Source organism: Triplophysa dalaica, chromosome 13, assembly GCF_015846415.1.
Source record: "Triplophysa dalaica isolate WHDGS20190420 chromosome 13, ASM1584641v1, whole genome shotgun sequence".
Classification (NCBI taxonomy): Eukaryota; Metazoa; Chordata; class Actinopteri; order Cypriniformes; family Nemacheilidae; genus Triplophysa; species Triplophysa dalaica.
Genome location: NC_079554.1, coordinates 11,165,630 through 11,179,427, shown reverse-complemented (window position 1 = coordinate 11,179,427; position 13,798 = coordinate 11,165,630). Strand labels below are relative to the sequence as shown.

General features: G+C 41.2%; 1 protein-coding gene across 1 annotated transcript in view; it reads right to left on the bottom strand.

The window, feature by feature from the left end:
* The window catches only part of scfd2 (sec1 family domain containing 2), a 106,176-nt gene that overhangs the window by 78,398 nt on the left and 13,980 nt on the right, over positions 1–13,798 (bottom strand). Inside the window, exons 3-4 of the mRNA XM_056765203.1 lie at positions 11,943–12,070; positions 7,423–7,598 (exon numbers count right to left, since the gene is read on the bottom strand). Coding sequence (XP_056621181.1) covers positions 7,423–7,598; positions 11,943–12,070 — 304 coding nt within the window. The remainder of the gene's footprint in view (positions 1–7,422; positions 7,599–11,942; positions 12,071–13,798) is intronic.

Here is a 13,798-nt window from a genome sequence, read left to right as displayed (position 1 = left end):
ATTGTTTCCTCCTTGTGTAAATCGTGTGCATGTAAAAGACCACTGAAAAAGAGGCCGATAGTGTCTATAGTGAAACCTTGCAATGGACGATGACATCGTTGTCTTCTTTAAACAAGACGCAACTTTATGAAGCTGAGGTGCGAGATGCGCAGAGACGTGTCTTCTATATAAAGAGCGAGCTGGGCAGTTATCAAGTCAGGCGTGTGTCATCTATACAGTGCAAGCTTCTCAGTTATAAACTCATGCGGGTCTTCTTTTTCTGTATTGTGCAAAATTATATTCCGCTTAAGCATTGTTTAGATTTGTTTACAAAGCAATTTGAAGTACAGAGCATCGAGAGTCGCGTGAAGAAAGTGAAATGGACAGATTTTTGAACCTGGGACAATATCAAGCAGGCTTCGCTCAGCGTTTTGATACTGATTTAAGAAGGGGGCAATTCCAATAATATTGCCATTAGAACCCCTGCCGCAAGCAGTGACCGTATCCACTTCTTCCATTTCACGCCTGACAGTAGCGATCTGTTTGCTGTGTGAGCTAGTGGCAAGAGCCGGCGCATCGAAACAGCCAATCAGAGTAGACCTCAATATTAATATTCATGACCCTTTCAAATAAGGGAATAACAGACCTATTCATTATAGGGATGAATCCCGGGGTTGTAAATGGACATGTAAAACCAATTCTGAATAATTTGGAACTTAATAAAGCCACATACCTTCTATGTAGTTATCAGAGAACAATCTAACATATTGTATCAATTCATTTTTTGGCACCTTTAAACAAGTCTCTTGTGATCAGATTTTTGAGGGTCTCTGATTTTGCGACTACACACGTGACTCATTATGTCATGTAAATAACTGCATGTCAATAAAGAACATAAAAAACTGTATTTACTCATGTTAAAATTATTAAAATTATATAAAAAATATTTAAAGGGATATTTCACCCCACAAAAAATGAAAATTCTGTCATCATTACTATACTGTCATTCCAAACCTGACTCTCTTTCTTCCACAGAACATAAAAGAAGACATTTTGAAAGATGTTGGTAATCAAACAAACGGTGATACCCATTCACTTCTGTTGAATAGACACAAAACCAATACAGGTCAATGGGTACTAGGGCTGCACGATATTGAAAAAAAACATACATTGCAATATTTTTTTTCCTGCGATATATATTGCGATGTGTAGGAATACAGAACTGTTCATCAGATGTCTTGAATTTCTCCAAAAATAAATAATTGATTCAAGAATAATTGGGATGATTTTGTGGGCATGTTCATGGAAAGTAAACGATGTGAAACCCTGAAAATGACTTTTTATTTATTGCTATTTAATAATAAATGTTGCTTCTTACCCTAAAATAAGGGAGGTCATTTGTGAATGAAGAAGTGCAGTCTGGCGTCTAGAAGTGATCTAGTTATGGGGGATGCTATATGCATGTATTCCAGGTTAAAACAGAGCGCTACACTAAAGAGGACACATAATTATCACATTAGGGAATTAACATGAGTGACAAAATAAGCTTTGCACTCGTCATACAGAGCTCTGTGGTGCCGACTTAAATGATCAAACAAATTAGTTGTTTCCGCGTGTTTTGGCAACTACTGCACGGCACTCCCGACAAAGTACCTGTTTTTGGTCAACATCATCCTTTCTGTAGCCAAAATATTTCCAAATAATTGACGATGCGCTTCTTTTTGCGACCAAGTCGTCCATTTCGGTGCTTTTCTCCCGTTCTCCTCGCTCATTTCGCCATGCGCACGCATGCAGAGGCTGCATGTCAAAAACGTGAAGCAACAACATGTGCTTTGTAAAAAAAAAAAAAAGCACCCATAAATCATAATTCATTACTTTATATCAGGAAAATATGGAAAAAAAACTTTCCCTGCATCGCACCTCGTGCGATGTGACTATTGCGCATGCGTACATCGCGATATCGATGCTAAAACGATATATCGTGCAGCCTTAATGGGTACCGTCGTTGATCGGTTACCAACATTCTTAAAAATTCCTTCTTTCATGTTCTGCAGAAGAAAGAAAGTCATACATATTGACAATGACAAGAGGGTGATTAAATGACGACATTTTCGGGTGAACTATCCCTTTAAATATTATAATATTAACCTAATACTACATGTCCTCATGTTTTTTTCTAAGAAATCAGACTGGTGGGAAAATCCCATAGACTTCCAAGAAAATATCTTTGAGCCACCTCTTAAACCACCTTGCGACCAAATTACCCCTACTGTATGATCTAGCACTGCTGTGGTGAGTTTTACACAGTTAAGCACAACATACAGTACATTTTCAGATATAAATTAAATTCTATCTATATATGGTTTCAGCGGCAACAACATAAACAAACTTTATGTGACCCAAACTTAAGTTCCGGTAGACCACAGCAAAAAATCTATAACTATTGAGTAGTTTTAAATTAATTTAATACAATTAATATACAATAAAATGTTAGTGTAAATTCATTTATATTTTAAATATAAAAATAAATGGCTATATTATAACAAAGCGAAGTCAGAAATTAGCATCATGCCAGCACGTGCCTCTGATGAAACTATAAAAAGAACCCAATGTTGTAATATTACTATAGTGCTACTATATCTTTAAACAGTGTTGTAAAAGCAACTTTCAGAATAATTATATGCATACTGTACATACACACACTTTGTATACTTGGCATGAAAGGGTGAAAGAGAGTTCTTGTTGACAGCTCAACTTGACCACACCTCCTTACCGAGCAAACACACACTTACAAACACACACTACCAGGTAAAAACTCATGCTGCACAGCAGCCGAACCAGACCCAAGGGGCGTGATGTTCAATTTTCCTTAGGCAACAGTTTTATGTCAGTGCTATTTACCCAAACCGTTAAAATAATGTCAGTCAGACAGCGGTGGCGAATGAAAACCAACCTGTCGAAATTCATAGTTCAAGTCAACATAATCAACAGAATTACTGTCATTTTCTGCACCCAAGGCCAGAGCTTCTGCAGGGGCGCAACCAGCTGCCAACAACCTTTTTGGCATATTGGTTATGTGTAAATTCTTAATAAAAGAAACCCCACACATGTCAACATGATCATGTGATCTAATTGTAGTAGAGTAGGCGGGGCGAGACCGTGGTTCGAGTCCGGTGAGTAATTGTGAATTAGCGCCAGCTGTGCGCACACCGGGCTCGAATCACGTAGGAGATGGGAGCATAAAAGGAACGAGCGACCGGACCGTCGAAGAGAGAGGACCGGGCCCGAACTTATGTTATGTTTGTATTTATATTATGTTTTGTTCGCCGGCGGTCGTCCGTGAGGGGCCGCCGGCTGTTATATTACTTTATTAAATGTTTAAATGTTTGCCGGTTCCCGCCTCCTTCCTTCCATTTTATTGAGATTTATTACATTGGTGCCGAAACCCGGGAGGAAGGAGAGACATGCTGTCGGAGAGTCCTCGCCGCCGAGTGGCCTCGCGGTGCCGTAGAGTTCGGGCAGCGCGGACGATGGGCGTCCGCCAGTGGCTGCCCGAAGCAGTGGCTCTGGGGAAACGGAAGTGCACAGTGCGGCCACCGTCAAAACTTCGGTGGAACGGCGACCTTTGCTGCCGCGCCCCTGGGTCGAGGTGGGGTGGCTTTCGTCCAAGTGGGAGCGGGGGGGTTGCCGCCGTCCGCCAGAGGCCGGAGCCTGTGTCCGTCCCCCGAGGGGGAGGAGCAGGGGGCGGAAGTGCCGGGTGAGCCACCGCCTGCCAGAGGCCGGAGCCTGCGTCCGTCCGCCCAAGGGGGAGGAACAGGGGACGGGGAACCCGCCCCGACTCCCGGATAAAGGAGGAGCCACCGCCGGCCGCCAGGGGGCGGACTGTCGAGCCGTCCACCGAAGCCCCAGGGCCACCGCAAGGCACCGCGAAGGAGAGTACTCCGGCTGGTTGAGGAACGAGCGGCAGCATGTCTGGGAACCGGATTTTTTTTTTTCCCTCTCTCCCCTCTCTCTTTCCGGTCGCTCCGAGGGCTCCCGTCTCCGTTGTCTCGTCTCGTCGCTGCATACCCCCCACCCCACCCCCCCCCCGAGGGAGGGGGAGGGAGCTTGCACAGTCGCGGGGGTACCCCCCGGCCTGTGAGGGGTGATGGGGGTATGTAGTAGAGTAGGCGGGGCGAGACCGTGGTTCGAGTCCGGTGAGTAATTGTGAATTAGCGCCAGCTGTGCGCACACCGGGCTCGAATCACGTAGGAGATGGGAGCATAAAAGGAACGAGCGACCGGACCGTCGAGGAGAGAGGACCGGGCCCGAACTTATGTTATGTTTGTATTTATATTATGTTTTGTTCGCCGGCGGTCGTCGGTGAGGGGCCGCCGGCTGTTATATTACTTTATTAAATGTTTAAATGTTTGCCGGTTCCCGCCTCCTTCCTTCCATTTTATTGAGATTTATTACACTAATGAACTTCAAACCTACTTGTCAGAGGTAAAAATGATGAAGAGTAAACAAAGACAATTTTCATTTTTGGTTGAACTGTTTCTTTAGAAACGATAAAGTCGATACTGTAAAGTAAGGACGAGCCATGATCGGTCTGTTTGGATGGATGTCCCTACTTAACACTACAGTAAACTACAGTTTTCCCGTACTGCACCGTGGGAGTGTGCGAGAGAAAACCGCAAACCTTACGATTGAGTCCCTTTAATGGCGCCATTTTAATATCACAATATTATCCTGTGGTTTCAAAAACCCAGCAATTGGGACAGAGCGAAAACTAATTGAAATAAAATGAAAAAGTGCTCAATTTATTTTTTACCTCGGGAAAATCAAGGATTCTGTTATGCCTGTGGTTTTGAGGATAAACAGAGACATGGTACGCTCAAGGCTAGTGCACATATTTGATGTCCCAGGGAGAGCTTTACAATTACAGAATATTATATTTTGAGGACAAGTACACAAACACGCATGAACGGCAACATTTACAAACCCTCATCGTCATTATGAAACAAACTTGCATTCAAGCCTTCCAAAAATCGACTGGTATTATAAATTGAGATTTTAGTTACCATGTCGATAAACAATACAAATATGAATAAAAATTCCCTTTCATTCATCAGGAAATCAACTGAGCTCTATACGCATGAGTTATTGTGTCTGTAAATTTCCCACAATCCACTGTGGGTTGCATTTCTTCTTCAAAAACACATGAAGTGGAAATATCGCTTAGGTAGTTCCCACCTGCTTTATATACTTCGGTCCAAAGCGAGCGATTAGCATAATGTATACACGTTAGTAAACACCTTTTCCTTCTTTTTTCCATCACAGTGATGATGTCTACAGGAGAGCTGGAGGTTTATAAGCTTGTGCGTTGATTGCTGTGTAGCTGTTCGGCGGTTTGGCAGATGCGTCCGGTCTGGCCCGGTTGTGCCTCGTGTTTTTTCACTGATTTGTTTTAATGAGCTCCTATGGGCTGAGAGCTCCTGCTGATCTCTTTACAGCCACAGGAACCAGAAACTCCATCAAAAACAGTCTGTGAAAACTAATAGAGGAGGAGAGGATATTAGTCTGGAACGCTTTCTTTTTTCTCTGTGTTTATTGGGATGTTTTGATAAGTAACTATCTAATAAAACATTTTTTTTCCTTCATTTTGCACATTCTCTCTGGCTCTCGCACATTTCCTCTTAAGGTCTCTGTCCTTTCTCTTTACCCCTGTGTCTCTCACTCCCTCCATCCTCTGCATATTTGACCTGTGACCCCAGAATGTGATGCACACGCGTGTGTCCTCCCCAGACGGGCCTCAGCAAAAGCATTTCCTTTTCACTTTTGCACCCTCAGAGAGCTAAACAACACCCACTGCGAAGCTTAAATCCAAGCTGCCACGCAACTCCAAACTCAGACGTGTACGTGTGTCCGGTCAGTGTGTGCGTACAGATTCTTGAAGAATCTCTGTTCTTCCCGAAAGCCAAACACAGATTGTTTACTGAGAACGGCAGCTTGTTATTCTGCTGGTTAGGCTGTTTACTCACTCACTTACTGCACCTGCAGAGTGAAACTACATGCGGAGAGAAAATGCCACCATGAGAAATAACAGCAAAATACCGCATTTACCGACAGTGATGAACACATGATAAAACACTGAGATTTAAGTGCAGTGTACTCAAATAATATTTTTAAGACCCAAGATGATTACTCGTGTTTTGTGTATACAGTATAAGAAACAGACCAGATGAATTAGTAAGGTCACTCATTATTTGTGCTCAGCAGACCAAAGACACAGGTTTGTAACAATGTGAGGGTGAGTAAATGATGACCGAATTTTTGGGTGAACTATCCTACTAGGAATTCACCGATTCACTGTCACCGATTCACTCAGTCACCGATTCACTCAGTCACCGATTCACTCAGTCACCGATTCACTCACTCACCGATTCACTCACTCACCGATTCACTCAGTCACCGATTCACTCAGTCACCGATTCTCTCACTCACCGATTCACTCAGTCACCGATTCACTCAGTCACCGATTCACTCAGTCACCGATTCACTCAGTCACCGATTCTCTCACTCACCGATTCACTCACTCACCGATTCACTCAGTCGCCGATTCACTCAGTCGCCGATTCACTCAGTCGCCGATGCACTCAGTCGCCGATGCACTCAGTCGCCGATTCACTCAGTCGCCGATTCACTCAGTCGCCGATTCACTAAGTCGCCGATTCACTCAGTCGCCGATTCACTCAGTCACCGATTCTCTCACTCACCGATTCACTCAGTCACCGATTCACTCAGTCGCCGATTCACTCAGTCGTCGATTCACTCAAAACAGGGTATGGAGTGAAAACAATCATGGCCGCCATATTGAAGAGTCCATCCGAACCGAAGTGCTCATAACTGGAAACTTTAAAGGGCCCTTCGGAATGACTGATTTCAAAGGGTACAACTAATGGACACTTCATCTCCCCATGATTCTTTGCGTGGCGATGGCCACTGCGTTTGGCCCTTTGAAGGGGGATATGTCCCGTTTGGAACGCACCACCTCCTCATGGGCGCAGGATGATGACGCTGAAGGGGACTTTAAGAAACAATAGTTTAATCTCATTCGCCCTTCAAACCTTCAAAGCTCTCACTCCGGAAGCAAAGGGATGAGCCCTTCGGAATGGAACGGAGGGTCAGTCACTGAGCGAGTGAACTGTCCCTTTGAGAACTCACGGATTCACTCAGTATCAGATTCACTCATGTCACTCGCTCTCTTAACTCAGTCGCTCGCTCAAAATCACTGATATTAAGATGATATTCTGAGGGATGAAGATGCTGTTTCAGCAAGTATGGTCTTTTTCATTCATATTAATGCACTCTTTGTTCTCGGCACAGAGAGGTAAGTAAAGGAGACACCGACAGATGTGGAATGTGACATACTGCATACGGTGAGCTGCGTGATTGGCTAACCTGCAGAAGGAGTCTCTCAAAAGCGAGGCAGGCGTCCCAGCGAGAGAGGGTGGGGTGCCGGAGTGTTTGAGCGGCAGCCAGTCCCAGCTGCAGAACTCCACTGTGACTCTCTAGTGCCTCCCAACTTTCCCGAAACAACTGAACATACGAACAGAGCTGTTCGGCTGTGACCCGCCCTGAGAGAGGAAAAGAGAAAGAAATAAACATCAGCATTATATTCAAGTGGTCTGGATTTAACCGTTACTCAAAACAACATACCATTAAGCTATTGTTTATATTTGATTTTATATTTGGTGTCAAACAAACAAAACTTTTGTTCAATCATTGAAATGTGGAAAACACAAACATTCAGAAGGCATACGCACTCGCAAACACAAACATAAGGAGGTCTGCTTTGATGGATGAGTAAATAAAATAAATCATCCTGTAGAAAGAGTTTTGGTGGCTGTCAAAAAAATCCATTTATGTTTGTGATATTACAGCAGAACATAATATTATTACTGGGTAATGACTTAGTGTTTTACTGGCAATGGCCACGCACACTTACACATCTATTTACCCATGCAAGCATATGTTTATATGTATCACTTTTATCACACTAATTATTAAATACTAATAGTATATAAGAGTCAATTATGTGAAACTTATATAACCACAAAGGAACAATGGAGATGTGAAATTGAACGAAATTATTTGCATATGGGTAGTAGACAAATATACCATGTCTTACACCTTTTTACGTTTACGAATTTTTCGTTCTTTAACCATTTTTCATGTATTGTTGAAATACGTCCAAAAAAAATGTATCACAAAAAAGATTTACAAGAAAAACATATTTATAAAATAATTAATTATTAATATTTATGATATAAAATAACAATGAGGACAAATCTCTCTTACTGTCGTTAGTATGTTTTTGCTGTCACACCATAGGACACATTTATTTGTCAACTTCCCATGTAAAACACACAATATGCTGAATAGGCAACTCTGTGAGTACTTTTGTGCAAAAACTCCTCTGAACTTGTCAGAACCTTTTTTCACACTATCCGCAACTGCATGCGAATAAAACACAGTGTTTCTATTTAAACTACGTTTATACCTGAGCTACAGACACACAGTGGGAGGGAAAAGATTTTTTCTAATGACCACTATAGACAGAAACTGCTGTACAAACACCTCCAAACCAAATCAAAACATGAATGTTTTACTGTAGAAAAATGGGGACATTTCTATATGTGTTGACATTGCACTTCTAGAGAAATAGTTTTGGTAATGTAGTCTGATGTCTGAGATGTCTGTTTGTTTGTGTGTTATTTGGGTGGGTGTATCTCATACACTAAGTGTTTGTATGTGGTCAGTCTCTTCTGAGCTCATTTATAAAGTTGGCACGGTTGAGGCCAAAACACTCCACAGAAAACACATCCTCATTGACCCTGGAGTTCTCTAAGGGAGGGTCTAAAAGATACAGGATACTCACTCCATCCATCTTAAATAAGATAAACTTATAGACTACAGATATGTACACTGATATAATTCTATGAAATATTTCCTCTAATATAAAGAAAATTATAATACATTTACATCTTACTTAAATCTGAGAAGATACAACATTTGAAACAGAAAAGCTTTAAGAAAGGATGGGAAGGGTGGGAACTGTGAAACGGTCAGAGGGACCCAGAGGGTCTGGGAGGGGGTCACATTTACACATAAAACCACTTCTCCATGTTGATGCTATGAACCAGCACCAGATGTGAGAGAGTATGAAGCCAATGTTTGCTTTAGACCAGCCAAACACATACGCACAGTAATGGCGCACAAAGAAAGAAAGCTTGCTCCAAAATTACAAGAACACGCCACGCACCAATAGCCAAAATCAGGCAGACATCCAGAGGGCGGTTACACAAGAGCATGCAGAATCACTGGTGGGCTGAACGCAAGCACTGCGGTTCTCCTGAGGGTCATTGATGACAGGATCACAAGATGATTCCAAACTCATTATGGCCTACATTTCATAAACACAAAATTCTTTGGTATTTCTAACCATGCCCCCCATGAAGAAATGCTTAAATGCTTAAATTTAAGAAAAACATTGATCGAATCACAAATGTTAGTAAGATGTTAGGTTGTAGAATGAGGACCGTTGCGCAGGCAGGGTGCAGATTTACATTCACTATAAAAGGACTGAATGAGAAAACTAAACAGCTGGAATCTTCAGTGGATGACAAGGGAACTGCAGCATTATAGTCTAAATCAAATTAGAGCCTAATAATAATAGTCTGAACTTTGCTACTGTAATGTAGAAGTTGCACAATTCAATTTGGAAACATAAACAAATAAATTATTGCCATTTAGATGGCTTTAAAACTTTTACCGTAGTAGAAAGTTTATCATCAGAAGTTTCAAATCATCAAAGATACCTCACACTAAGACACCAAATATGAAGATACAAGTATCAAAATTTGTGAAAAGGCAATTAGAGTGGTAAATAGAACATCTTAATGATCTGAAGTGTCACAATGAAACACACGTAGAAACTAGAAACAGCTACACGAAACATAAGCCAATTGTATATTTTTGTGCGAAAAAAAATTTATTTTAGTATTTAAAATCAATAATATTCATTATAAATTATAAATGTAAATTTGAGTGCTGTAGCTCGAAATAAACACACTGATGATTGATGGTGACTATTTTATGTCGAACAATACAATACTTCTACTACGAAAAATATTTCTCCCAAATGTCAAAAAAACTGGAGGAATAGGTCAACACAACAGAAAAGATGCTCTATATTTTTTCAGACCTCAAATATTGCATAGAAAACTATTTTATATTCACTTTTAAGTAGCACAACAGTAATCTGTATACATGATTTTGGAAAAGTTCACTTGCGTCTTTTCATGCCGTCAGTCTTTCACATTGCTGTTTGATATTGTTGAAATTCAAGACACCGGTCTTGAATGGCCACAATACGTCTAGAAACGCATTAATTTAACCAAGTAAAAGAATATAGAGTTAGAGACAGACAGATTAACAGACAGATAGACACATAGTGATGGACTAGCCATTAAGAACAGGTGAGATGTTCCAACCAAACAGAAAGCTGAAAGTGCAATAGGTGAGTTATAGAGGACAAACTCTTACATGACTGTGAAACAAGGGCTGAACATACATAAACACACACCGAGAAGCAATGACCCAGATATGCATACAGAAACGAACGCACTCACTCCCAGCCAGCGAAACAAAGACCACCAGAGTTCACATACAAACTGAATGCAAGACCACCGGCGCACACTCATATTTTACAACAAAGCAGAATAATGCATCTGATGCTGCAAGATGGATCAAAACAAGATCCATAACAGCTGTTTCTACCTCGCAAGAAAGAATAACTGGAATATAGCACGTGTTTGCGTGTGTGTGTGAACCTCTTTCTGTCTGATACGCAGTGAGATTGTTCTGGCACTATTAAAGTTCTTTTGGCCCAGGCATCAGGAAAAAACTGTGATCCAATGTGAAAGATTGGCTGCAGTTGCCGTATTGTTTGAGTGTGCATGCTCCGCTGCGAACTCTTGAATCAGAATTGTTTGGCAATACAAAACCATATTGGCTTATATTATTTCCTTCTTGAATAAAAAGACAATGACATACATGGTAGTTGTCCAACCAATCAGAAGGGTATTGACTTACAGGATTTGACAGCTGAACGTGTCAACAAGCACAAGGAAAAGATGTGTTTTGATTGCATGTGTTACAGCATATACATGGGATGTCCTACAATGAGTGTGTGGCTCAGTATAGCGGTTACAATCCAATAAAAAGGCCTCATGACAGTTAAGAGAGTGTGTGCGCTAGTTAACTGGGGCTTAGTTGACCGCTGAAAAATGTTCAACTACAACTGTAAACTATGAAAACATTTAGTTTTTCCTCAAAGTTCTAGAATAAACTCTTGAACACACCATAGTCACTCATACTGATTTATTGTGTGTGTGTGTAGTATTTTGGAGGTTGGTGAACTTCTTATGTGTCTGTGAGAATTTTAGCCCTAATTTCAGACTCTATTGCTTAACTCATGAGCAACCGATCAACATTTGGAACATATGCATGTGAGCATTTGAGCATATTTCTTCACCGGCCACATGGCTATTCTGCCTTTCTGTAGTGCCGATGGCAGTCTGTAGGGGGTGCTATGTATCTTTGACCAATAACCACCAATTCTGGCTCTCTTTGTCATGGTCATCCATGTAAACTCAAAAGAGAAGAGTTTCAAGACCGAGTCAAGTATTCTACAGCATCACAGGTAACACAAATACAGTGAGTGAGTAAAGCTCCAAATGTTAAAGAAAGTACTGTATTCATTGTTTGCTTTGGAAAACAGCCCCATTTTTACTCCGACAGCAATTGCAAGTTTGGAATATGTTGTAATTTTTTACAAGGGCTGTTTAATTTATGATTAACGTTCCCTTCAGTGTTTCATGTAGTTTATGGACATGTGAGAGAAGGTGTGGCCATACCTAGACTCATTTTGATTGGCAGATTCTCTTTGCTGGCCGCCTCCACCAGTTGCCTCCTTACCTCCATAACCGCCTCCTTTTGCTTAGCAACCAGCATTGTTTCCCATAGCAACCGCGTTGTGGGAGACCTGTGGATAAAACGGAAGGTATTCGGTAAACAACCCTTTTCACTACAAACATTACAAGAGAAACATCCATTCAGGTTTTTGCTTTATTCAATTTTGTAGTTGATTTAAGTATTTTAGAATTGGTACAGCTCTGAGACAACAGTATTCATTTACAAATGGGCCATAGCGGGGTTTGAACCGGGAACCTTTGGTTACCACCCCAAATCTTCACTTCACTAAAGCCCTGTGAACTCAGTGTACTAATTTATTTGCATATAAACTATATTGTAAAGTATCTTATTATCTGTATTGGATTGCTTTAGAATGCCTGAGCCTCACATCAAGCGTTACCTTTACAAACTGTCACTGTCAAGTCTTTCTTTCCCTGCTGACTATTCAGCAAATCATCCTCTTATTCATCCTTGAGTAGTAAACAGATAGCAAGTACAGTCAATTTACAATCATTATTCAGCAAGCATATCTCAAAATCTATATGATCTATTATGACATGTCCTAATCAGACACCATCATTATTTTCTTCATCACTGGCTCCTCCTCTTCCTGACGTTAATCATCTCTTGGATTGTGTGTTTACTAGCCTGTCATATTAAAATAGCAATGGAAACTTCACACACACTCTTGATGAGATGAGTGACAGTACACAACTTTAGTCATTCTTTCAGAGGGTTGGCAATATGAGGAAATACTTCAGGGTTCAAATCTGAGCATGTTTCTGAATATGCTGCTAATTCTTAAATAAAACATTTGACAAATTTTAGGTTAACTGAAAATTTATATTCACATGCATTTAAAAATGTCTCAGGATTTTGTGCATTGGCATGCACTAATGACCCCAGTGCACATGGACTCTACAAGTAAAACCCGGTGATCTGTTTTATCCCATCATGACCTTAAAATGCTCCCAACAGCATCCTGTGTGACTCAACGGGATCAAAACGATCTGACGAGTCATACCTAGAGTAATGTAAATAGTCAGCATAATGGGGATGGAATATGAGGACTTGAAAGTCAGGAGACATTGAGGATGCAGGGCACCACACAAAGAGCAAGAGTGAAGGAGAGAAGAGGCAAAAGGGGGCGAACGACGGAGGGTGGGGGTGTCTTACTGACACGGAGACCAAATGTTAAACCTGCTCTGTTTTTCTTTTGCTCTCTCTCTCAGTCTAACAGTTGCCATGTGTTGGATCTCAGCTGTAATGTGTTCCAGACCGAGTTTTGGCAATGCTGGAGAGGCCCAACTCCATCGCACCAACGAGACAAAAATAGGGGGAACAGGAATAAGGAGGAAAAAAACCCTACATAATAAACACAGTGCTTGTTGTTCTAAAGCGCTGTCTTGAGTCGGGAATAAAGAGCCTAGAAACATCACAAAAGAATAAGTGCAGACGCATGAGTGCAAACCCACTCGGTCTTCTGCGGATGTGAGAGAAGCGACAAACCAAAAAAAAGGGAGAAAAATAAGATCACATGATGGGTTGGTCACACTTCCATGGAGATTCTTGCAAAAGAAGGGAAAACATTCAGTTTTTGGAACGGCCTGTAAAAGCAAGGAATTCCTTTCCTATTGCGTATTCTCATTCTATTACTTCAAGCAGTGTGTAACGTACAACAATAGGGGAGAATAAAAAGGACATGTACATCACCAGTCAAAAGCACACTAGCCTAAATTTGTTTTGCATAACTTAAACAGGCTTATACTCAAATGCATGAAATTAGAATTGTAAACAA